General features: G+C 46.8%; 1 protein-coding gene across 4 annotated transcripts in view; it reads left to right on the forward strand.

Moving 5' to 3' along the window:
* The window catches only part of PRELID3A (PRELI domain containing 3A), a 38552-nt gene that overhangs the window by 3501 nt on the left and 8269 nt on the right, over window positions 1-26782 (forward strand). The window contains exon 1 of one of the 4 annotated variants that reach the window (XM_069960111.1): window positions 2220-2295. The exons of 2 other annotated variants lie outside the window; for them this stretch is intronic. Coding sequence is in view for 1 of the 2 variants with exons in the window: in XM_069960110.1 (XP_069816211.1) it covers window positions 15012-15043 (32 nt within the window). In the remaining variant the exon portion in view is untranslated. Of the gene's footprint in view, window positions 1-2219; window positions 2296-14794; window positions 15044-26782 lie in introns of those variants that run through there. One more of the 4 variants, XM_069960110.1, reaches the window with a different exon arrangement.

Here is a 26782-nt window from a genome sequence, read left to right on the forward strand (position 1 = left end):
CAGGGATAGAACGGCGCCGTGACAGGGAAGCCGGTGCCGCGATCCATTTTTCGAACCAGCGTGGTGCACATCTAAAAGCACCATAAGAGCTGATGAGGCTCTGAAACCCATCTGATGGAGCTCTATTAGGGACTTCAGAGCTTCCCAGGTGATGGCTCCCAGGAGAAGACTCCCAGGGTGGGAGAACACAGGCAGTGCTAGGCCTGTGGGAGCTGCAGCCAAGTCTTGGTGAGACCAGTTGAACTGGAAGTATTGAGCAGTAGGCTTAAAAGTGACAGCTAGGAAAGCTGTGTTGTGTTAGTGGCTAGAGGGCCTAGGTTTTATTTTATTTGCAGTGTTGCCTATGTTTTATGTTTTTCCTTGAACTGACAAATAAAGCTGACACTGGTCAGTTTAAAGCAAGGATGGGGAACCTTCGGCCCTCTCGCTGTTGCAAAACTACAATTCCCATCATGCCAGGACTGCCAGGCATGATGGGATTTGTAGTTTTGCAACAGCGGGAGGGCCGAAGGTTCCCCATCCCTGGTTTAAAGCATATAGCACTAACTGGACTGAAGTTTGTGATGGGCCAACCGTCTCAAACACAGGAGATGGTGATCCCAGCGAACATGTTCATTCTTCAGCGCGTACAGAGCAGGAGCGCGCGCCTCCCATAGACTCCCATTATGAGCGGGAGGCTAACGGCATTCCACGGCGGACAATTCCGTCGCGGAATTCCGCTACCTTTGCTCAGTGGGAACGGGGCCTAAGTAAGACACTGTGTTTGCCGGCTGCCTTGTATCTCACTGTTAGCTATCTGACAAAACCAGCAGAAGGAAGCCTTGTGTAATGTGGTGTAGTATCCTCGCATTGGGTGGCGCAGGGGTCAACAAATATAGCAAAGAGGATTGTGTAGGGCTGTATTATCTACACCTGTCATAACCTACTGTAGTTAACACAATAAAGGTGCCTGTCTGCATAGTCAGTGACCATCTTGCCTGTTCCAGGGAATGTAAGTGGACTTCATCCAACTGCCACAGGTGGCCTATATAGGCATGTCCCTGTCTGTATCGATGTCGTCCTTACAGGTTAGCTGAATGTCAACCACAGCTATGTGGGAGAACAAAGCCAAGAAGCAATGTCTGAGGTGATACGAGTGGCCTCATAGCAGAGAAAGAGGTCAGGAGTCTGAGCGGCTTTATCAGTCAAGAGACAGGTTTAAGGATCCATAGCAATGCCACTAACTGTGACAAAAGGATCACGTGATAGATGATTTTCATAAAAAGGCTTTAAAACCTTAGGTGATGTATAGTTTATATATTTCTATGGTGGTTATGTATAATATGTGATGATCTCAGTGAAACAAAAGACAATTCAATAAGATCCAAATACACCAGTATTAATTGAACTGTTAATGTCTGTTATTAGTAAGTGTAATATAGTATATGATTATTTACTAGAAGAGGTGTGACCAGTCATTAGACCTGTGCGATCTGATCATAAAGATGTTTCCTAGGTAAAAAATGAATTAAAAAACAAACAAAAAAAAAGTAAAAATTCTGAGAATCCCGTACTGAACATTGTGAATTCCCTGACTGGTTATTATAAGTGAATCTAATGGTTACATAGTAGGTCACAGTATAGAGATTTTATTGCATTTATCTGTTGTGCTGTTTATGTGTCAATAAACTTTTTGCATTCGCCATTAGATAAGATTTGCTCACATCTAAACTTTTACTTTTCAGAAACTTTTTAAAGTTAGTTACTGTGACTTTCCAATACCCTCATGATGTTAAAGTGGTAGAGTCCTTGTGATATCTGAGAGTCATGATTTGTTATATGCAGTAGAGAACTTATTGTCTGATCACTCGAGTGACAGGAGAACAGGTTAGGTTCGAGATGTACGATGTCCTACCACAGAGGGAAGTCCTACGGTGAAGGGACCTAGAGGAGATTTGCTACACCTGTAGTCAGCAGGGCCGCCATCAGGGCAGTATTGGCAGTACAGTTGTATGGGGCCCGGGCCCAAACTAGAATTCAGGGGGCCCGCTGAAGCTCCTCACAACTGTACTGCACACACACACAGCTCCTGCTGTCTGTCAGCATCTATCACGAGCAGAGCTGAGAGAAGACACAAGCAGGGCCCCCTCCTCACTCCCCCCGGGCCCCTCCCCAGCCACCTCCGTACCTTCTCTGGCTGTGTTCTCTGTCGGGACAAGAGGAGCAGGAGGGGGAGGGGCCCGGGCCGGCTGTGTGCAGGAGAGAAGAAGAAGATGACTGCACCTCATGCTGCCCCAGACTTTCCCTGAAGAGAATGTAAGTGTGTGTGTGTTAGTGAGTTGTGTGTGTGTGTGGGTTTGTGAGGTGTGTGTGTTAGTGAGTTGTGTGTGTGTGTGTTAGTGAGGTGTGTGTGTTTGTTTGAGAGTTGGGGGGTCACCTGGAGTGGGGGTTAGGCTACCACCCTGTGCACACCAGATAGTAATGGTGAGCACAGCTCTGGATATCTGTATCCTCAGCCCCTCTGCTGTATATGCTGAAACTTGTACAATTATAGCTAAAAGATGATGCTTGGTTCTTTATAAAGTGAGAGGCTTATGAAGTTCTGCAGCAGCTGAGAGGTGTGTATTATGAGGTTCTGCAGCAGCTGAGATGTGTGTATTATGAGGTTCTGCAGCAGCTGAGAGGTGTGTATTATGAGGTTCTGCAGCAGCTGAGATGTGTGTATTATGAGGTTCTGCAGCAGCTGAGAGGTGTGTATTATGAGGTTCTGCAGCAGCTGAGAGGTGTGTATTATGAGGTTCTGCAGCAGCTGAGAGGTGTGTATTATGAGGTTCTGCAGCAGCTGAGAGGTGTGTATTATGAGGTTCTGCAGCAGCTGAGAGGTGTGTATTATGAGGTTCTGCAGCAGCTGAGATGTGTGTATTATGAGGTTCAGCAGCAGCTGAGATGTGTGTATTATGAGGTTCAGCAGCAGCTGAGATGTGTGTATTATGAGGTTCAGCAGCAGCTGAGGTGTATGATGAGGTTCTGCAGCACCTGAGGTATTATGAGGTTCTGCAGCAGCTGAGGTGTATGATGAGGTTCTGCAGCAGCTGAGGTGTATGATGAGGTTTTGCAGCAGCTGAGGTGTATGATGAGGTTCTGCAGCAGCTGAGGTGTATGATTAGGTTCTGCAGCAGCTGAGGTGTATAATGAGGCTCTGCAGCAGCTGAGGTGTAGTATGATGTCTGCTTACCTTCATAATACAACTCAGCTGCGGCATACCATCATCATACACCTGAGCTGCTGCAGAACATCATAATACACCTGAGCTGCTGCAGAACATCATAATACACCTGAGCTGCTGCAGAACATCATAATACACACCTCAGCTGCTGCAGAACCTCATCATACACCTGAGCTGCTGCAGAACATCATCATACACCTCAGCTGCTGCAGAACATCATAATACACCTCAGCTGCTGCAGAACATCATAATACACACCTCAGCTGCTGCAGAACCTCATCCTACACCTCAGCTGCTGCAGAACCTCATCATACACCTCAGCTGCTGCAGTACATCATAATACACCTGAGCTGCTGCAGAACATCATAATACACACCTCAGCTGCTGCAGAACCTCATCATACACCTGAGCTGCTGCAGAACATCATAATACACCTCAGCTGCTGCAGTACATCATAATACACCTGAGCTGCTGCAGAACATCATAATACACACCTCAGCTGCTGCAGAACCTCATCATACACCTCAGCTGCTGCAGAACCTCATCATACACCTCAGCTGCTGCAGAACATCATCATACACCTCAGCTGCTGCAGAACCTCATCATACACCTCAGCTGCTGCAGAACCTCATCATACACCTCAGCTGCTGCAGAACATCATCATACACCTCAGCTGCTGCAGAACCTCATCATACACCTCAGCTGCTGCAGAACATCATCATACACCTCAGCTGCTGCAGAACCTCATACTACACCTCAGCTGCTGCAGAACTTCATCATAAACCTAAGCTGCTGTAGAACATCATCATACACCTCAGCTGCTGCAGAACATCATAATACACACTTCAGTTGCTGCAGAACATCATTTTAATTTTAACCTCAGGCAGCAGAAAAGCTAGAATTGGCCCTGTGTATTAGTAGTATGGATGTAAATATAAAATGTACATACATGTGTACATATCTGTTTAAAGTGTGACTGTATGTAATGTATACAGTGTGTGTTGTGTGTATATGATGTATGTAATATATATAGTATGTGCTGTGTGTATACGATGTTTGTGTGTTATATTAATGGGGGTCATCTCTTCATGGTAAGCCCTGATATTTTGTCAATCTGTTATTTTACCCAGCAATGACGTTGGCACTCAGGAAATTACAGGTGTAAATAGAGAAGATATTTTTGTGTGAGCCATGACTACTTCGCCACTGAGGGCCGCCCACATGACTACATGGGGTAATTTACATATGGTTTTTCAAAGTTGTTTTTTTGGGGGCGACTGGGGGGCCCAGACACTTTGAGTGTACGGGGCCCAGAAATTCCTGATGGCGGCCCTGGTAGTCAGGATTAGGGATAGGAGTGATGAGACAATAAGGTTTGGTTAGTTTGTTATTGGACGGATATGCTGCCACTATGTAGATACAACTGGAATTTTTTGAGTAATGATGACAGTAGGCAAAGTGGAGCAGATGAGAAGAATGGTGTAAAGTACCGGCAGCATCTGATGAGGATTATTGGTTTTTCTTTTCATAATTAAACTCTGTAATTTACATCTCATTGGAAGATGGTTTTAAGGAATCATACAGATATTAGTTTGGATATTGATAATAGCTTTGATTTGTTTTGCTGTAACTAAGCTGTATATTGATGTATACTGTACAGACTTACACATTTGTTTTCTTTTAGTAGGTAGAAAAATAGAACATTGTTGGCAGAGAAAGACCCTTCGGTCCATCTAGTCTGCCCTATTAGTTTTCTCTTTCAGTTACTGCAGATCTACCTACCATATCTGCTGATAGTTTGTTCAAGCATCTACTACTACTCTCAATAAAATAATATTCCCCTGTGTTGTTTCTGGCCTTTCCCCCAACTAAACTCAGACTGTGTCCCCTTGTTCTTGTATTCAGTTTCTTATTACGACCACCCTCTTCCTCTTGCTGATATGATATAAGATGGAGGATTCCTCCTCACAAAGTGTTATTTTACATTTGGAACCACTGAACTACAGAGTCCCTGGCAGTTTTGACCCACATGTTTATATTGATACCTTAGGGGTGTCAAGGGGGGGGGGGTACCTGATGATTTTAAGGCCGGGACCAGGGAAAAGCTGGATTTAAATAACTGATGTTAACTGTAATAAGAATGTAGACTTGATAATGTACACCCGAGAGGCAAATACAAAGCTGATAATAGCACCAACAGGGATAGCTGGTGGGGAGACACTTTCTAATTTCTGAATCTTGTAAGCTTATGAGTATAGCTTATGGGTGTACTTCAAGCTCTTTTTCCATTCGCCTTACGTCTATTGGTATTATATGTAATCGTGAGACTAAAATGTTTCATTTCATGTGCATACACCATACTGTGGATATCATGCATCATGGAGGTCCAGGACAAGGACTCTCTCAACAGTATAAAGGACTGATTGAACCCTTGCACCTCCTTCAACCGTTGTGCTTTGCAGAGTCCGGCAAAGAAGTATAAAGAATGGACAATGGGGGTGAAGGGGAGGTGGATGTGGGTTCAAATGGGGGAAAATGTGGAGTTAAGTCTATTTTATATATGTGTTATATTCTTAAAATGTATATTTGCTTTGTGTAATGCTCTGCAGGCAGACACCCCCCCCCCCCCCCCCTGTTACTGACAATTTTCTATTCCTAATGGAATTTTTTGTGCTCTCTACTTTAAATTCAAGGTCTGGACTGGGAGTCTTTGCCAATAGATAACAGCTAGGGAGGATGGAGACTAATAAAATGACTCCTTATGTAGAATGTGGGAATACACCTGCGTCCTCCTCCTATTCCTCCTCCTATATTTTGAAACTTTCTTGTAAACTAAGGGTTGTTCCCATAATAAACAGAGTCAGCTTGAACACTGGCGCGGTCTCATGTGTTTGGTTGATACTTGCGGCAGACTGAAGCTGCCCCAATACTTTACCAATTTGGCAAGGCCCAGGTATATCTGAGAGACTTTTATTGTAAGTCTCACCCTAACAGTCACACTATGGGAGGTCACACTATAAACGGGTCACACAATAGGGGGGTCACACTATAGGGAGGGTCACACAACAAGGGGTAACACTGCGTGTGGGAGTTGCAGTATGAAGGGGGTCACACTATAGGGGGGGTCACGTTTTTGAAGGGTCGCACTATTGAGTTCACACTGTAGGGGCTACTTAGGGTCACCCAACAGGGGGCGGTCACACTTTAAAACCATTATGCTACTGGAGGCTACACTACTGAGGGTGGCATTATGGGAGGGTCACATTACTAGGGGGTCACACTATGGGAGGTCATACAGTAGGGGCAGTAACACAATACAGGGAAGTTACACTGTAGGAGTGGTCGCAGTACTCTGGGTCACACTATATGGAAGGTGACACTACCGGGGGTCAAACTACTGGGGTGTCACACTATACTTGCAATCTCACTACTGAGGTCACACTACATAAGGGGTCACAATACTGGGGGTCACACTATAGTGGTGGCCACACTACCAGGGACCAAACTACTGATTAATTACACTATAAGGGGATCACACGACTGAGGGTAACACTATAAAGGCGCTCACACTACTAGTCGTCCCACTATAGGGGGGTGGGGTGTCACACTGTTGTGTCGGTCACACTACGGAAAGTCACACTATAAGGGCCATCATACCACTGGCTGACATTAAAGGTGGGTCCTACAATTGAGGGTCACACTACTTGGGGTCATATTACTGGATGATGGTCACACTATGTGAGGTAACAGTACTAGGGGTCACACTATAGGAGGGTCACATTAATGGGGGTTCACACTATGGAAGGTCACACTGTAGGTGCAGTAACACTATACGGGGGGGGGGGGGGGGGGGTCACACTCTAGAGGTGGTCACACTACTAGGGGTCTGTCTATTTGGTAGATGACACTACCAGGGGTCAAATCCATGAAAAAGACCACAGGTTTGACAGTTGCAGATTATCAGCAAGGTGCAATCACACTATAGTCACAATCATATAATCACATAGTCATATAATCATATAATCACACTATAGTCACAATACTGGGGGTCCTGCTATAGGGGAGTCACACAATAAAGTGGTCACACCGTAAGGGGGTTACACTGTAAACGGGTCCCATTAAAGGGGGGGGGGTCACACAATAGGGATGGTCAAATTATAAGGAGGTCACTCTACTGAGGGTCAAACTATAAGGGGGTCCCACTATAGATGAGCACACTATAAGGGGGTCCCACTATAAGAAAGGTCACACAATAGGGGTGGTCACACTACTGAGGGTCACACTACTAAGGAGTCATAATATAGTGGTGGTCACACTACTAAGGGTTACACTATAGGGGAGGTTACACTACTGGGGGTCCCACTATAGGGAAGGTCACATTATAGGGGCATTCACACCACTGGGGGTCCCACTATAGGGAGGTCACACTACTGCAGATCACACTATAGGGGCATCACACTTTTGGGGGGGGGGGGTCATACTATAGGGGCAGTTATACTACTCAGGGTCCCACTATAGGGAAGTCTTATTACAGAGGGTTGTACTATAGGGGGGGGGGTCACATTATAAGGGGGGGCACACGATAGGGGCTGTCAGACTACTGGGCATTACACTATAGGTGGGTCACACTACTGAGGAGTCTCACTACTAGGAATCACACTATAGGGGTGGGTCACACTATTGGAGGTTACAGTAATGGGAGTAAAACTAAAGTGAGGTCATATTATAAGTGGGGTCATACTATACCGGGGTCACACTATAGGGGCAGTCACACTATTGGAGGTTACAGTACTGGGGGTAAAACTAAAGGGAGGTCATACTATAAGTAGGATTATACTATACCAGGGTCACACTATTGGAGGATAACCTATAGTGGGGTCACACTATGTGGGGGAAATACTATATGGGGTCACACTATAATTGGGGTCATACTATAGGGGTAACCTTCCTATGGAGCTCTGAGAGTTTTCTACTGGTCTACAGCAGTGATCATGAAGTCTATGGCAGAGAGTGCTATTCTGGAGCTTTACACTCTCCTCCTTTCTTCCACAGCAGCCCCTGCACATCATGTCCTCACTCACCCTACAAGACATTATAGTGAAATACGTACTTCAGAGCCTTTCCGTCATATTTCACAGGGACCTGAAAGTGACAGATAGGAGAGGATGGTAAGAACCATATGAACCTTTATTTCTATAGAGCTGACATGCTCCACAGCGCTTTCCAATGGGGGGGGGGGGGGCTTGTAATTCTGTGGTCCTAGGTGGTCATGGTGGTAGTCAGTATCACTCACTATGGTGATGATATCTGCTCTCTGTATGGCGGTATTATCTGCTAAATATGGGCGGCATAATTTCAGCTATACCATACATAAAACCTTGTCTTTCATATATAGTTTTATTTTTAATTTATAACAATGTCCCTGGAGTATAAAAAGGGCAAAAAAAGAAGAGGAAGTGATTATTTACCATATTCCCGAAAACCAACTCGGTGACAGGATCTGGAAATGATGAAAACAATATTATCCTGGAGACAAAGGCAGAAATGTTGTGGCCCCAGCATAACACCTGCTCTAGTGGCCCCATTCCCCACATGCCATGTATAATACTAGTCAGGAGAGGTGGTGATGATCTGCTCCTTTGAATCATTGGGGCCCTATTCAGCTACTATGGCATTGGCCCCCAGCTGTCATGGCCCCTCATGTCACTTATAGTATTCAGAATTTGAGGGAGGTGACAGGAGAATGAAGGAGGCAAACTAACCTCAAGTCCAAGCAGAAGCTCAGTGACAGGCAGCTCAGTCACTTCTTCTATATTACTTGATGATGTCATTTTCATACTATGACATCAAGAACAAAGGTTACTATGACATCAGGCACAGAGCTGTCGAAGGATCTGCAGTCACATGACTGGCCAGGGGGCGGGGCTACAGTGCTCAACAGAGGAGGAGCCTGTCAGCCTCACTTATCATAACTGTCCTTGTTGTCCATGGCAACCAGTCAGAGCGCAGCTTATATTCCATTTACTGTTATGATTAAGTGTAAGCTGCGCTGTGATTAGTCACTTCAGGCAACGATTAGGAGTCCTGTACAAGAACAGCCTGAGCATGCTGGGAGTTATAGTTCTCTTCCCCTTTGTGTCCGCTCTGCAATGTATAGGAACAGACCGAGCATGCTGGGAGTTGTAGTAATCTCCTCACCTGTGTGTCCGCACTGCAATGTATAGGAACAGACTGAGCATGCTGGGACATATAAGTTATCTCTGCACCTGTGTGTCCACTCTGCAATGTATAGGAACAGCCCAGGCAGGCTGAGAGTTGTAGTTCTCTCCTGCCACCTGTCCCTGGTATCAGCAGTAGGCACATCCAGTGTTTCCTTTAAAGGGGTTATCCAGCGCTACAAAAACATGGACACTTTCCCCCCTATCTTGTCTCCAGATTGGGTGGGGTTTTGAAACTCAGTTCCATTGAAGTAAATGGAGCTTAATTGCAAACCGCACCTGAACTGGAGACAACAGTAGGGGGAAAAGTGGCCATGTTTTTGTACCGCTGGATAACTCCTTTAATACTTAAGGAGTGATGACTTCCAATTGTGGTCACTAATGCTGCACTTGTATATTAGCAAGGATATGCACATCACCGAGTTTTTATAATCACCTGCGCCCCTTTTTGAGGGTACTATTACCCTCAGGTCCGGTGAGGATTTTTTGCTTTGCATATCACATCATTGTTGCTCGGTGATTGTTCCTCGGTTGGCTGAGGTGATACAGACATACGCTTACTAGAGTTGTGCCTATTCACATTGCACAACTCTTCCAGGTGACTGCGTTTTGTGGTGGAGCACTCTCTGTCTACCAATACCAACCACACTACACAAGCTAGCGCCCTTATCCCTTCCTCTCCATACTCTCCCTATGATGATGCCCCCTGTCCCTGGTATATGTAGCAGCACATCTCACCCCCCCCCCCCCCCATACTCTCCCTATGATGATGCCCCTGGTATATGTAGCAGGACATCTCACCCTCCATACTATCACTATGATGATGCCCCCTGTCCCTGGTATATGTAGCAGCACACCATCTCTCCCTATGATCGTGCCCCTGTCCCTGGTATATGTAGTAATCCCTGTCCCTGGTATATGTAGGACACCATCTCTCCCTTATGATGATGCCCCCTGTCCCTGGTATATGTAGTAATCCCTGTCCCTGGTATATGTAGCAATCCCTGTCCCTGGTATATGTAGTAATTCCTGTCCCTGGTATATGTAGTAATCCCTGTCCCTGGTATATGTAGCAGACACCATCTCTCCCTATGATGGTGCCCCTGTCCCTGGTATATGTAGCAATCCCTGTCCCTGGTATATGTAGTAATCCCTGTCCCTGGTATATGTAGTAATCCCTGTCCCTGGTATATGTAGTAATCCCTGTCCCTGGTATATGTAGTAATCCCTGTCCCTGGTATATGTAGCAATCCCTGTCCCTGGTATATGTAGTAATCCCTGTCCCTGGTATATGTAGCAATTCCTGTCCCTGGTATATGTAGTAATCCCTGTCCCTGGTATATGTAGTAATCCCTGTCCCTGGTATATGTAGAAATCCCTGTCCCTGGTATATGTAGTACTCCCTGTCCCTGGTATATGTAGTAATCCCTGTCCCTGGTATATGTAGTACCAGGGACAGGGATTACTACATATACCAGGGACAGGGATTACTACCTATACCAGGGACAGGGATTACTACATATACCAGGGGCAGGGATTGCTACATATACCAGGGACAGGGTTTACTACATATACCAGGGACAGGGATTACTACATATACCAGGGGCAGGGATTGCTACATATACTAGGGACAGGGATTACTACATATACCAGGGGCAGGGATTGCTACATATACCAGGGACAGGGGCACCATCATAGGGAGAGATGGCGTCTGCTACATATACCAGGGGCAGGGATTGCTACATATACCAGGGACAGGGGCACCATCATAGGGAGAGATGGTGTGCTGCTACATATACCAGGACAGGGACTACTACGTATACCAGGGACAGGGATTACTACCAGTGGCGGTCTTTGGCACCAAGCACCCCAAGCGATCGCTTGGGGCCCCCAACATCCAGGGGGGCCCCCACGCCCCGCTCTTGTGCTCAAGACCGCTGGACAGGGCCGCTGCCCCGCTCGCTGCTGCCATCTGAACTGTAACTATGAGCGCTCATAGTTACATGCAGCAGCACTGACAGGGCGGGAGACATTGGCTCCCTTCCTGTCAGTCACTCTTGTGGCCGCAGGAAGGGTTTTCCCTGCGGTCACAAGTGGCAGCTTTGTCCTTGTGGTGCCGGTGCTCCAGTGACATCACTGGAGCATCGGCGCCAGGACAAGAGTCCACACAGAGGTCTGTATACTACTGGGGCAGCACACAAAGGGTCTATATAATACTGGTAGGGCACACAGGGGGTCTATATACTACTGGGGGAACCACACAGGGGGTTTATATACTACTGGAGGAGCACACAGGGGTCTATATCCAAGTGGGGGAGCACAGAGGAGGTCTATATCCAAGTGAGGGAGCACACAGGGGGCCTATATACTAGTGGGGGAGCACACAGGGGGTATATACAACTGGGGGCAGCACACAAGGGGTCTATATACAACTGGGGCAGCACAGGGGTCTATATACTACTAGGGGAAGCAAACAAGGGGTATATACTACTGGTGGCAGAACACAAGGGGTATATACTATTGGGGGCAGCACACAAGGGGTATATACTATTGGGGGCAGCACACAAGGAGTATATATTACTGGCGGTAGCGCACAAGGAGTATATACTACTGGGGGCAACACACAGCGGTCTATTGTTTTGGAACGCATGTCGAGGGGGGGGGGCCTAGACATAACTTTGCTTGGGGCCACAGAAATGCCAAGACCGCCCCTGCTGGTATATGTAGTAATCCCTGTCCCTGGTATATGAAGTAATCCCTGTCCCTGGTATATATAGGACACCATCTCTCCCTATGATGGTGCCCCTGTCGCTGGTATATGTAGCAATCCCTGTCCCTGGTATATGTAGTAATCCCTGTCCCTGGTATATTTAGTAATCCCTGTCCCTGGTATATGTAGTAATCCCTGTCCCTGGTATATGTAGTAATCCCTGTCCCTGGTATATTTAGTAATCCCTGTCCCTGGTATATGTAGTAATCCCTGTCCCTGGTATATGTAGCAATCCCTGTCCCTGGTATACATAGTAATCCTTGTCCCTGGTATATATAGGACACCATCTCTCCCTATGATGATGCCCCCTGTCCCTGGTATATGTAGTAATCCCTGTCCCTGGTATATATAGGACACCATCTCTCCCTATGATGATGCCCCCTGTCCCTGGTATATGTAGTAATCCCTGTCCCTGGTATATGTAGTAATCCCTGTCCCTGGTATATATAGGACACCATATCTCCCTATGATGGTGCCCCTGTCCCTGGTATATGTAGCAATCCCTGTCCCTGGTACATGTAGTAATCCCTGTCCCTGGTATATGTAGTAATCCCTGTCCCTGGTATATGTAGTAATCCCTGTCCCTGGTATATGTAGCAATCCCTGTCCCTGGTATATGTAGTAATCCCTGTCCCTGGTATATTTAGTAATCCCTGTCTCTGGTATATGTAGTAATCCCTTTCCCTGGTATATGTAGTAATCCCTGTCCCTGATATATGTAGCAATCCCTGTCCCTGGTATACATAGTAATCCTTGTCTCTGGTATATATAGGAAACCATCTCTCCCTATGATGATGCCACCTGTCCCTGGTATATGTAGTAATCCCTGTCCCTGGTACATGTAGTAATCCCTGTCCCTGGCATATGTAGTAATCCCTGTCCCTGGTATATGTAGCAATCCCTGTCCCTGGTATATGTAGTAATCCCTGTCCCTGGTATATGTAGTAATCCCTGTGCCTGGTACATGTAGTAATCCCTGTCCCTGGTATATGTAGTAATCCCTGTCCCTGGTATATGTAGTAACCCCTGCCCCTGGTATATGTAGCAGACACCATCTCTCCCTATGATGATGCCCTCTCTCCCTGGTATATGTAGGACACCATCTCTCCCTATGATGATGCCCTCTCTCCCTGGTATATGTAGTAATCCCTGTCCCTGGTATATGTAGTAATCCCTGTCCCTGGTATATGTAGTAACCCCTGTCCCTGGTATATGTAGTAACCCCTGTCCCTGGTATATGTAGCAGACGCCATCTCTCCCTATGATGGTGCCCTCTCTCCCTGGTATATATATAGGACACCATCTCTCCCTATGATGATGCCCTCTCTCCCTGGTATATATAGGACACCATCTCTCCCTATGATGGTGCCCTCTCTCCCTGGTATATGTAGCAGACACCATCTCTCCCTATGATGGCGCCTCTCTCCCTGGTATATGTAGCAGACACCATCTCTCCCTATGATGATGCCCTCTCTCCCTGGTATATATATAGGACACCATCTCTCCCTATGATGGTGCCCTCTCTCCCTGGTATATGTAGCAGACACCATCTCTCCCTATGATGGTGCCCTCTCTCCCTGGTATATATATAGGACACCATCTCTCCCTATGATGATGCCCTCTCTCCCTGGTATATGTAGCAGACACCATCTCTCCCTATGATGGTGCCCTCTCTCCCTGGTATATGTAGCAGACGCCATCTCTCCCTATGATGGTGCCCTCTCTCCCTGGTATATGTAGCAGACACCATCTCTCCCTATGATGGTGCCCTCTCTCCCTGGTATATGTAGCAGACGCCATCTCTCCCTATGATGGTGCCCTCTCTCCCTGGTATATGTAGGACACCATCTCTCCCTATGATGATGCCCTCTCTCCCTGGTATATATATATAGGACACCATCTCTCCCTATGATGATGCCCTCTCTCCCTGGTATATGTAGCAGACGCCATCTCTCCCTATGATGGTGCCCTCTCTCCCTGGTATATATATAGGACACCATCTCTCCCTATGATGATGCCCTCTCTCCCTGGTATATGTAGTAACCCCTGCCCCTGGTATATGTAGCAGACACCATCTCTCCCTATGATGGTGCCCTCTCTCCCTGGTATATATATAGGACACCATCTCTCCCTATGATGGTGCCCTCTCTCCCTGGTATATATATATAGGACACCATCTCTCCCTATGATGGTGCCCTCTCTCCCTGGTATATGTAGGACACCATCTCTCCCTATGATGGTGCCCTCTCTCCCTGGTATATATAGGACACCATCTCTCCCTATGATGGTGCCCTCTCTCCCTGGTATATATATAGGACACCATCTCTCCCTATGATGGTGCCCTCTCTCCCTGGTATATGTAGCAGACACCATCTCTCCCTATGATGGTGCCCTCTCTCCCTGGTATATATATAGGACACCATCTCTCCCTATGATGGTGCCCTCTCTCCCTGGTATATGTAGCAGACGCCATCTCTCCCCCTGTGCAGCAGCCTCAGCACTGAGCTCTGGTGCAGGAGACAATGCACTGGGCCGTCCTCCCTCCTCCTCCCGGTGCCTGTATGGCCGGTGGTGACGTGCGGTGCTGATGCGATACGTTAGAGGGAGGAGGCAGCATCCTCAGCAGCCGGTACCCGGGAGGCAGCAGCAGAGCCGGGATACACTTGTTCGGCTCCCACGCCCACCGGCCGCCAGGATGACCGTGGTCCCGTCCGTAGAGACGTGCGGTGTGCTCGGCGCTCCTCTCCAGGGCTGAGGATGACACGGACCGGCTCCTCCATACTGCACTGATAGCGCGGCTGCTCCAGCACAGGAAGACATGAAGATCTGGAGCTCGGAGCATGTGTTCAGGTAGCTGGGCATTGTCCTGGGGTCCTGCCGGCTTCTGCACGTCACATGGCTGATTTAAAGGGGTTATCCCAAGATCAAAAGTGATCCCCTGTCCACATAATATATATGATAAGAGATAAGTAGCTGATCAATCCCTACTGATCCCTGCAATTAAGGTCAGTTGTCCCCTGAAAGAAGGGAGCAGCAGCATGTGTCATTTTCAATGGGCCTTTTGCATATAAGAAAACTCAGCCCTCCGCAATGTTCAGAAACCCTTGAGCCCCATATTACACGGGGCGATTGGAGGAGCTGTCAGCGCTAGTTTGCTCCTCGTTCCCTGTTCGCTGCCGTCGTTATCACGCAGAGCGGCAGCGAGCAGGTAAGTGCAAGGTAGGCCACAAGGAACTGTGGGGGGCTGCCCGGGTGATCGCTAGATCGTCCGGGCACCCCATAGAGGATAGCGGCGGTCTACTGCCGCCGCTCCTATTCCACGTAGTGACGGCAGCAAATCGCTGATATCACAGTCGTTTGTCTTTCGACATGTTGAAAGACAAATTATAGCAACCATCAGCTGACATTGTTCATGTTGGCCGATCGTTGCCTTCTATTACATGGGACGATTATCAGCCGTAATGGCCGATATCGGCCGAATACGGCCAATAGTTGTTCCGTGTAATAGGGCCTTTAGGGTATATTCACTTTCCATCCGTCTGTCTGAGTGTCATTGCCTGTCTATGGAAGAGCGCGCGCTCCTCCGCTGCCCCTGCTCTCCGCTCAAAGAAGCCTAATTTACAGTGTGAACATATAGGGAATGAACAGAGCGCTAGCACGCATGCGTCATTCTAAGGTCTTTCACACATGGCCACACTCAGCAATGTTCAGAAGCCTTTATTAAGAATGAATGGAGGGGCATCCGGCATGCGTCATTCTTGATGGGCCTTCCACATATGCCCAAGCTCAGTATTCAGCATACCGTGCTGTGTGGTGGTGGTACAGCAAGGTGGGCTTCACAGTGCCCAAGAGTGGTGTTAGAACCCACCCCTGGACATACGGGCACTGTGCTTGAAAAAGGGGTAGCCCCAGTGTATGGTGTCCAGCACTTAACCAGGAGGACTTTTACTTGAAAAAGACGTAAGTGCAATACAAAGGTGACAGTAGTGGTAGTTTAGTGCAGACATGGGGATCGTCTTGGGGGTCTTGTCCAAGTCCCCTGTTTCCCCCCAAAAAAGACAGCGTCTTATATTAATTTTTGCTCCCAAAGATGCAATATGTCTTATTTTCAGGGGATGTCTTATTTTCCCACAGAGAAGAATTCACACTTCTTCCCTGTCCTGACTCTCCCCTCACTGTCCCATCAGTCCTGTCTCTCCCCTCGCTGTCCCATCAGTCTCCTCACTGTCCTATCAGTCCTGTCTCTCCCCTCGCTGTCCCATCAGTCCTGTCTCTCCCCTCACTGTCCCATCAGTCCTGTCTCTCCCCTCACTGTCCCATCAGTCCTGTCTCTCCTCTCACTGTCCTATCAGTCCTGTCTCTCCCCTCACTGTCCCATCAGTCCTGTTTCTCCCCTCACTGTCCCATCAGTCCTGTCTCTCCCCTCACTGTCCCATCAGTCCTGTCTCTCCTCTCACTGTCCTATCAGTCCTGTCTCTCCCCTCACTGTCCCATCAGTCCTGTCTCTCCCCTCACTGTCCCATCAGTCCTGTCTCTCCCCTCACTGTCCCATCAGTCCTGTCTCTCCCCTCGCTGTCCCATCAGTCCTGTCTCTCCCCTCACTGTCCCATCAGTCCTCTCTCTCCCCTCACTGTCCCATCAGTCCTGTCTCTCCCCTCACTGTCCCATCAGTCCTGCCTCTCCCCTCACTGTCCCATCAGTCTCTTCACTGTCCTATGAGTCCTGTCTCTCCCCTCGCTGTCCCATCAGTCTCTTCACTGTCCTATCAGTCCTGTCTCTCCCCTCGCTGTCCCATCAGTCCTGTCTCTCCCCTCGCTGTCCCATCAGTCCTGTCTCTCCCCTCGCTGTCCCATCAGTCCTGTCTCTCCCCTCACTGTCCCATCAGTCCTGTCTCTCCCCTCACTGTCCCATCAGTCCTGTCTCTCCTCTCACTGTCCTATCAGTCCTGTCTCTCCCCTCACTGTCCCATCAGTCCTGTCTCTCCTCTCACTGTCCTATCAGTCCTGTCTCTCCCCTCGCTGTCCCATCAGTCCTGTCTCTCCCCTCACTGTCCCATCAGTCCTGTCTCTCCTCTCACTGTCCTATCAGTCCTGTCTCTCCCCTCACTGTCCCATCAGTCCTGTTTCTCCCCTCACTGTCCCATCAGTCCTGTTTCTCCCCTCACTGTCCCATCAGTCCTGTCTCTCCCCTCGCTGTCCCATCAGTCCTGTCTCTCCCCTCACTGTCCCATCAGTCCTGACTCTCCCCTCACTGTCCCATCAGTCCTGTCTCTCCCCGCGCCACCCAGCCTCTTTACAGAGATGTTATCACACTGGCAACCCACGTATTCCCCTAATGGGACACTGCCTCTTCCCTTCACAGGGCACACCGAATAGGCGTCATCTCGTTGGGTGGCTGGACGTGACCTCAGGCGTGCAGTAGGACGTGCGGCAGGATGTGGGGGCCATAGACCAGTGGTATGCCTGCGGCATCAGCGGTGGAGGGTGGGGGTGGCATAGAGTAGCGGCATGGTGGAACCGGGTTTTTACTTTCCTGGAGGATGCATTATTTTCAGGGAGATGCTTTATTTCCAGGGGGGATGCCTTATTTTCAGGGGATGCCTTATTTTGGGGGGATGCCCTTTTTGGGGGGGGGATGCCTTATTTTAAACTATGATGTAAATTCTTCACTATGCCTTATTTTCGGAGGGTGTCTTATTTTCATAGAAGCACATTAGATTTGGGTTGCGTAGAAAAGTGTAGAAGAATACTCGTACTCACGTTTAGATACTTTCTATCTGACCGCCTTCTGCCTACACAATATCGGAGACCACATTTTGAGGTAGTACGAGGCCTAGGCCTTTGTTACTGGGTGTAGAAGACTTCCCGAGACCTCCCAGGAGAGCCGTGCGTTCTTCATTAGGATACGTCAGCTGACTTGCTCTTTGCCTTACTGGGGATCAGTTCCTTGTTTTGGTAACTATCCTGAGGAGAGTTAAAAAGGATCCCTGGTGTGGACAAGATGTACCCTAGAGGACGGTTACCCCTCCTGAGGATTTAGCACTGCATACTGGAGTAAATCTCTTAGTAAAAGAATTGTTGTTAAGTCTCTAGTCCCTGACCAGGGAGTTGTGTCTCTTCCCACCATCTACCAACTGAAGAAGACCTCCTAACAGGAACTAGCCACCCTTTAATGGGGGAAACTGGAACCAACTCCCATTGGTGGGGAAAGGAGAGGGAAAAAGTGTAACTGGCGGACAGGGTAGCAGTGTGAGGCACGTGTGATTGGATAAAACAGTAACTCAACAAAGCAATTTACCAGTAGTCTATGGATCAGTATTACTGGTTATTCTGTCAAAGTAGCTGTGTGGTGGTCTTGTTTGTGCCATAATCTGCAGTTTTAATAACTACGATTACAGCAATACACAATTTATATAGTTTATGTTGTTTTTAAAAATTGCTTTACATCACCATTTTTTTTGTAAAAAGTAGGGGGCAGATGGAGCTTTTTGATCACTTTTTTATGTGATGTGATCAAAAATCATTTTGGCAGCCTGCTATGACTGTCTGCCTGTGGCAGGCTGTAATAGTAAGTTTGACATGGCAGCCACAGAGGCCTTCAGACGGTGCATTTTGTTTGTTGATTTAAGTTGGTAACTGTAACTGTAAAACTGTAGCAAAAGAATAAATGACTTTGTGCTACTGATCTCAGATTTAAGTGAGTCTCAGTTTTATATCCATAATCATTTTAGTTCATACTGAACTCCACTATATAAGATGGGGTCATCCCTCTCTGTATTTGCAAAAGGACGCTGGTTGACCTCAGGGAGGTCAACCAAAACACTGCAGAGACACCATCACATCACATCACTGTATTCTAGAACATTGCCCCCTGGGAAGTCAAATATCAAATGTCACCATCACGTGTCTCGAACTAGCCAGACCTTCCTCCGGGAAGGAACAACCAAGCCGAAGAATGTCTCCAATCAAGTAAACCACCCAAGCAAGGTATCCATCCACAGACAGCTGTTTTGGGGTATTTGCCCCTTATCAGTGTGGAGTAGGATTCTTGCTAGTGGGAGCAATGCCTAGTAAGTGCATGCAAAAAGATGCTGGTTGACCTCAGGGAGATAAACCAAAAAACCGCAGAGACACCATCACGTGTCTGGAAGTCAGTGTATTCTAGAACATTGTCCCCTGGGAAATTAAATATGCAAAAGAACACTGCAGAGACACCATCACGTGTCTCGATGTCAGTGAACTAGCCAGACCTTCCTCCGGAAGGGAACAACGAAGCCAAGGAATGTGTCCTTTGCATGCACTTACTAGGCATTGCTCCCACTAGCCAGAATCCTACTTCACACTGATGAGGGGCAAATACCCTGAAACAGCTGTCTGTGGATGGATACCTTGCTTGGGTGGTTTCCTTGATTGGAGACATTCCTTGGCTTGGTTGTTCCTTCCCGGAGGAAGGTCTGTCTAGTTCACCGACGTTGAGACACGTGATGGTGTCTCTGCAGTGTTCTTTTGCATATCCCTCTCTGTGTTTTCTGTGTGTTGCTAGTGGCCAAAAGTCATTTAATCCTTAGGTATTCTGTAGATCGGTGCTGCACACCTCTTCCCACTAAGGTAGGTGCTCTGTGGTCAGCAGGTTCTTCAACCAATATGCTAGTATAAGTAGTAAGACCACGAAACTGTTTAGATCATGCGAATGTGAATATTTATTGTACAGTGAAAAAATACAAGTTTTTACTTCAACCGTTGTAGTAAGTACATAAGAACAAGAGACCATGGGAGCAACGTTCCGGTCCAGCCAGGACCTTCCTCAGGCCGTGGGGTCTCTGTCAAGCAGTTAGGAGAGAGAAGAAACTTGTATTAATCTTTAGGTGACTGTCCGTACCTGACTACACACCATTCATACTAAGCTTATGATATAGGTGACTGTACCTGACTACTCACTATTCATGCTAAGCTTATGATATAGGTGGTTGTCTGTACCTGACTGCTCACTATTCATACTAAGCTAATGATATAGGTGACTGTAACTGATTGCTCACTATTCATGCTAAGCTTATGATATAGGTGACTGTACCTGACTGCTCACTATTCATACTAAGCTTATGATATAGGTGACTGTAGCTGACTACTCACTATTCATGCTAAGCTTATGATATAGGTGACTGTACCTGACTGCTCACTATTCATACTAAGCTAATGATATAGGTGACTGTACCTGACTGCTCACTATTCATGCTAAGCTTATGATATAGGTGACTGTACCTGACTGCTCACTATTCATACTAAGCTTATGATATAGGTGACTGTACCTGACTGCTCACTATTCATGCTAAGCTTATGATATAGGTGACTGTACCTGACTGCTCACTATTCATACTAAGCTTATGATATAGGTGACTGTACCTGACTGCTCACTATTCATGCTAAGCTTATGATATAGGTGACTGTACCTGACTGCTCACTATTCATACTAAGCTTATGATATAGGTGACTGTAGCTGACTACGCACCATTCATACTAAGCTTATGATCAGGGGCGGTCTTGGCATTTCTGGGGCCCCAAGCGAAGTTATGTTTGGGCCCCCCCCCTTCCAAAACAATAGACCGCTGTGTGTTGCCCCCAGTAGTATATACCCCTTGTGCGCTACCACCAGTAATATATACTCCTTGTGTGCTGCCCCCAATAGTATATACCCCTTGTGTCCTGCCCCCAGTAGTATATACCCCTTGTTTGCTTTCCCCAGTAGTATATAGACCCCTGTGTGTTCCCCCAGTTATATATAGCCCCCCGTGTGCTCCCCCAGAAGTATATAGACCTCCTGTGTGCTGCCCAGTTGTATATAGACCCCCTGTGTGCTTCCCCCAGTTGTATATACCCCCTGTGTGCTCCCCCACTAGTATATAGGCCCCCTGTGTGCTCCCGCACTAGTATATAGGCCCCCTGTATGCTCCCTCAGGGGTATTTAGCCCCCCTGTGTGCTCCTTCACTTGGATATAGACCTCCTGTGTGCTCCCCCACTTGGATATAGACCCCTGTGTGCTCCTCCAGTAGTATATAAACCCCCTGTGTGGTTCCCCCAGTAGTATATAGACCCCCTGTGTGCCCCACCAGTATTATATAGACCACTTGTGTGCTTCCCCAGTAGTATACAGACCCCTGTGTGCTCCTCCAGTTATATATAGACCACCTGTGTGCCTCACAAGCAGTATATAGACCCCCTGTATGTTCCCCCAGTAGTATATAGACCCCCTGTGTGCCCCACCAGTAGTATATAGACCCCTGTGTGCTCCCCCAGTAGTATATAGCACCCTGTGTGCTCCCCCACTTGGATATAGACCTCCTGTGTGCTCTCCAAGTTGTATATAGACCCCATTCTGCTGCCCCAAGTAGTATATAGACCCATGTGTGCGGCCCCCAGTAGTATATAGACCCCTCTGTGAAGCCCCAGTAGTCTATAGCCCCCCTGTGTGTTCCCCCTGTTATATAGCCCCCCTGTGTGCTCCCCTCATTTATATAGACCCCCGATGTGCGCTCCCCCAGTTAAACAGACCCCTGTGTGCTCCCCCTCCCATATAGTATATAACACAATAAAACAAACACTTATACTCACCTGGGTCCGGGCGTCTCCTCTTCTCTTCACTCTTGTGGCCGCAGGAAGGGTTTTCCCTGCGATCACAAGAGGCCCCACTCCCCTTGTCCTGGCGCCGATGCTCCAGTGATGTCACTGGAGCGCCGGCACCACAAGGACAAAGCTGCCACTTGTGACCGCAGGGAAAACCCTTTCTGTGGCCACAAAAGTGACTGACAGGAAGGGGGCCAATGTCTCCCGCCTTGTCAGTGCTGCTGCATGTAACTATGAGCGCTCATTACGAGTGCATATAGTTACAGTTCAGATTGCAGCAGCGAGCGGGGCAGCGGCCCTGTCCAGCGGTCTTGAGCACAAGAGAGGGGCGTGGGGGCCCCCCTGGATGTTGGGGGCCCCAAGCAATCGCTTGGGGTGCTTGGTGCCAAAGACTGCCACTGCTTATGATATAGGTGACTAGCTGACTACGCACCATTCATACTAAGCTTATGATATAGGTGACTGTACCTGACTGCTCACTATTCATACTAAGCTTATGATATAGGTGGTTGTCTGTACCTGACTACGCGCCATTCATACTAAGCTTATGATATAGGTGACTGTACCTGACTGCTCACTATTCATACTAAGCTTATGATATAGGTGGTTGTCTGTACCTGACTACGCGCCATTCATACTAAGCTTATGATATAGGTGACTGTACCTGACTACTCACTATTCATACTAAGCTTATGATATAGGTGACTGTACCTGACTGCTCACTATTCATGCTAAGCTTATGATATAGGTGACTGTAACTGACTGCTCACTATTCATGCTAAGCTTATGATATAGGTGACTGTACCTGACTGCTCACTATTCATACTAAGCTTATGATATAGGTGACTGTACCTGACTGCTCACTATTCATACTAAGCTTATGATATAGGTGACTGTAACTGACTGCTCACTATTCATACTAAGCTTATGATATAGGTGACTGTACCTGACTACTCACTATTCATACTAAGCTTATGATATAGGTGACTGTACCTGACTGCTCACTATTCATACTAAGCTTACGATATAGGTGGTTGTCTGTACCTGACTACGCACCATTCATACTAAGCTTATGATATAGGTGACTGTACCTGACTACGCACCATTCATACTAAGCTTATGATATAGGTGACTGTACCTGACTACTCACTATTCATACTAAGCTTATGATATAGGTGACTGTACCTGACTGCTCACTATTCATACTAAGCTTATGATATAGGTGACTGTACCTGACTACGCACCATTCATACTAAGCTTATGATATAGGTGACTGTACCTGACTACTCACCATTCATACTAAGCTTATGATATAGCTGGTTGTCTGTACCTGACTACTCACTATTCATACTAAGCTTATGATATAGGTGACTGTAGCTGACTGCTCACTATTGATACTAAGCTTATGATATAGGTGGTTGTCTGTACCTGACCTGACTACTTACTATTCATGCTACGCTTATGATATAGGGTACTGTCTGTACCTGACTATTCACCATTTATACTGAACTTATAATCTAGGTGACTGTCTGTACCTGACTACTTACTATTTATACTAAGCTTATAATATAGGTGACTGTAATAAGCTCGTGAGAAGCTGATGCCTAGCTCTTCACGAGATGAATCAGTACCAGGGTGATAATGCTTCAACCAATATGGCTACACTTCCTGTTTCTCGAACATTGCCACCAGGTGAATACATCAAATAAATTACTCAGTAACTCTGCGAGTAGTCTTAATTAAAATCTTCTCCTGTGTTGTGGTTAGTGTGATCCAGCAGGGGTGTTCTAGCAGCACTTCCAGCCACTGACTGCAGGAAGCTGCCGTACTTCGCAGAAGATCATATATTAGAAATGAGCGAAGTGTGCTTTGTATGAATCTTAATGAAACATGCTTTGCTCATCTCTGTCAGATATCTATGACATAGGACTGTGGTCTTACGTTTTAGTTGTGTTTCTTCTTCCATTCACCTTTCTTCTTGTTCCATGCATTTTGTTTTTGTCCTATAAATAGTTTATATCTTGTATATCACTTGAGTTTGTCATCTAGTAAGATGGACATTACTGCCCTGGATCAGTTTCCGACATTGTTCTTGCATTAACACAAACCTTTTCCATTTTTGTCATCTCATTAAAAATGAATACATGTGGTCTTGTAGAATGTTTTTTGTTCCATAACTTAAAGTCTAGTAGTGTGGTGGTAAGAGAGTCAGAGAATGCAAGTAATAGAGCATAAGAAGCACCCAGTGTGGTGGCAGCTTTTTTTAACCCTTTCAAGACTGGGACAGTTCTGGCCTTAAGGGTATAAACCCACACACCATATACGCAGCAGATATGCAACAAATACGCAGCAGATTTGTTGGTACAGATTTGATGCTGTGTTCAGTTATTTAGATCTAATCTGCTGCGAGTTTGCTGCGAGTTTGCTGCGAGTTTGCTGCGTATCGCAGCAGTAAATACGCTGCATATATGGTGTGTGGGTTTATACCCTAAAGGGGTATTCAGTTCAGAATTAACTTTTAATATGTTGCTGCCCAGGCGAAGGACATAACAAACTCTATTCTTACCTCTGCTCGCTCCCCCAGTGTCCCCCTACGTCATCTAAGGTCTCCAGCTGAATGAGTCTGTTTCAGAAGTGGAGGCGGGATTGTTTAGCCAGGGACCGAAGATGATGTAGTAAGACACTGAGGGGAGAGGTAAGAATAGGATGTTTGTCTTGTTCTGCACCTGGGCAGCAGCATATTAAAGTTAATTCTGAGCGGAATACCCAAGTCCAAGTTTTGAATCTGACCTGTCTCATTTTGTGTTGTAATCACTTTGTAAGGTGGTAAAGAGGAAGTCCCACGAACACTAAAATTGGCAGGCAGGGGGTGAGAGAAAATAATAAATAAGTGAACTCACCCTCCCTGTGCCTCTGTTGCCTCCCTGTGCCTCTCCCAGGTCCCATTCACAGTAGCCGTCTGTCATGACCTCGTGGAAACCAGGTACGTAATGTACCCAGCTCTTCCAGCAGCAATGTCACGGCCCGGCTGAGCGATTGCACGGTCACTGACTGGCTGGGTGGGCAATAGCTCAGCTGGGAACATGACGTTGCAGGTAGAAGAGCTGCAGGACCCCGACTGCTGTGAACGGGACCCGGGAGCAACGCTACGAGGCACGAGGAGGGTGAGTTTCTTGTTTATTATTTGCTCGCCCCAACCCCCCTGGGTTGTTTTTTTTAGAGATGAATTGTACTTTATGTAAGCACCACTCTTGACTAGCTGCTGTGTTGTAATAACACACACAGATGTGGCCATGTTTTTAAAGAAAACTGTATTTTCTAATCCTAGATAGCCCCTTTAAGGCGATACTGTATTCAACTACCCACTCCTCCAAACCACAGGTACTGTCCGTCTGCTAAGCTGAAGTCCTTCATGGTCATTTGTTCTAAAATGCCACCGGTGCCTTGGTTTGGCGAAAAAACAATCTTTAATCGATAGCAGCTGGGTCAATGAGGCACGGACGCCCTAGGCCTGCTACGGCTCTCCTTCATTCTTTTCTGCCCTCCTCATCATTTGTTATGCCCCAGATGCTACGGCGCATGCGTGAGCAGAGGATGACAAGGAGAACTACTTGCCGGGGCGTTACAGATGATTAGGAGGGCGGAGAAGAAGGAAGGAGAGGTGTATCAGACCTAGGGTGAGGGTGCCCCACTAACTGATTAAAAATATTTTTTTCCCGAAACCAAGAAACCGGGCACATTTTGGAACACACAACAGAGAAGCACTTCAGCTCAGCAGACAGACGGTACCTGTGTTTTTGTTTCTTTTCTTTTTTTTTTTTTTTGGGGGGGGGAGCTAAATGCAGTATTGCTTTAATTCACAACCACACATGGGGCATGACCCTTTTAGGATGTTATTGGCCTAAGAAGTTCAGCAACAGTTTTCAAGAAAATGGACTGAAGTGGATTTAAGAGGTCTGTATGGTAGAAACTTCCATAAAGCACCCAGTTTAACAATCTGCACCATCAAAGTATTCAAATGACATAGTTTGTCCCACTTAGGGGACTAGATAGTATGATCTTTTGATCACTGATAGAGTGTTACTCTAACAGGCATGCTGCTTATAGACATCATTGGTTGGCTACTTTTGCCATTCTCCAAAACCTTTTTCATGTGCTTCCTCCTTTCTGTTCATGTCCGTCGCCCACCAGTGTATAAATACTTGGGAACAGTATAAGTACTGTCAGGACTGAATGTTGCTGTGTCCTGAATATAAAACAGCTTAATCCTGAACTTCTTTTATGCATTACACATGGCTTTCAACTTATATAATGGGAAAGGAAAAGTTTTTATTCATTTTGAATGGTAGTGCCAAGCTTAGTTTGAGAAATACACAGTAATTTTTTTTTGGGAGTATGGATACTGACCGTGATGGCCTCCTATAATCCTCAGCCCAGCCGATGGGGTTGTGTGCTTTGGCTGTGCCAATACATAAGACAAGTGGTAACTGTGCAGAGAAGACCGGAGCTTATAAAACAATTTCCAGCTTCATTCTTCAAACCGTATGGAAAAAACATGCGTTTCAGACTGTAAAAGAATCTTGCTTACATTCATACAGCTGGAAACACATCTGATGGCATTCATCCTTTCTTCACTGTGTGTTTTTTAACATGTATTAAAGTATAAAAATGGAAATTGTTTAGAGATGAGCGTGACTCGATCCCACATGACTCCAGTCCGCTGCCTCGGCTTTTCAATATCGCTGGCTGAAGAAGTTGGATGCAGCCATATGCCATAGCATGCTCGAATTAAATTGTTTCATTTGAGCAACAGTATCTACGAAGCCGAAGTAACCAAAAATATGTTTTAGATGGATATACAATTTGTATGTAGCATCCCACTATTATTATTATTTATTTTTAAAGCGCCCTTGATTCCAGAGCACTATACAAGCGATAGGGGATGACAAACAGAACATTACAAAATAAAAA

This window comes from Dendropsophus ebraccatus, chromosome 2 (assembly GCF_027789765.1).
Source record: "Dendropsophus ebraccatus isolate aDenEbr1 chromosome 2, aDenEbr1.pat, whole genome shotgun sequence".
NCBI classification, from domain to species: domain Eukaryota; kingdom Metazoa; phylum Chordata; class Amphibia; order Anura; family Hylidae; genus Dendropsophus; species Dendropsophus ebraccatus.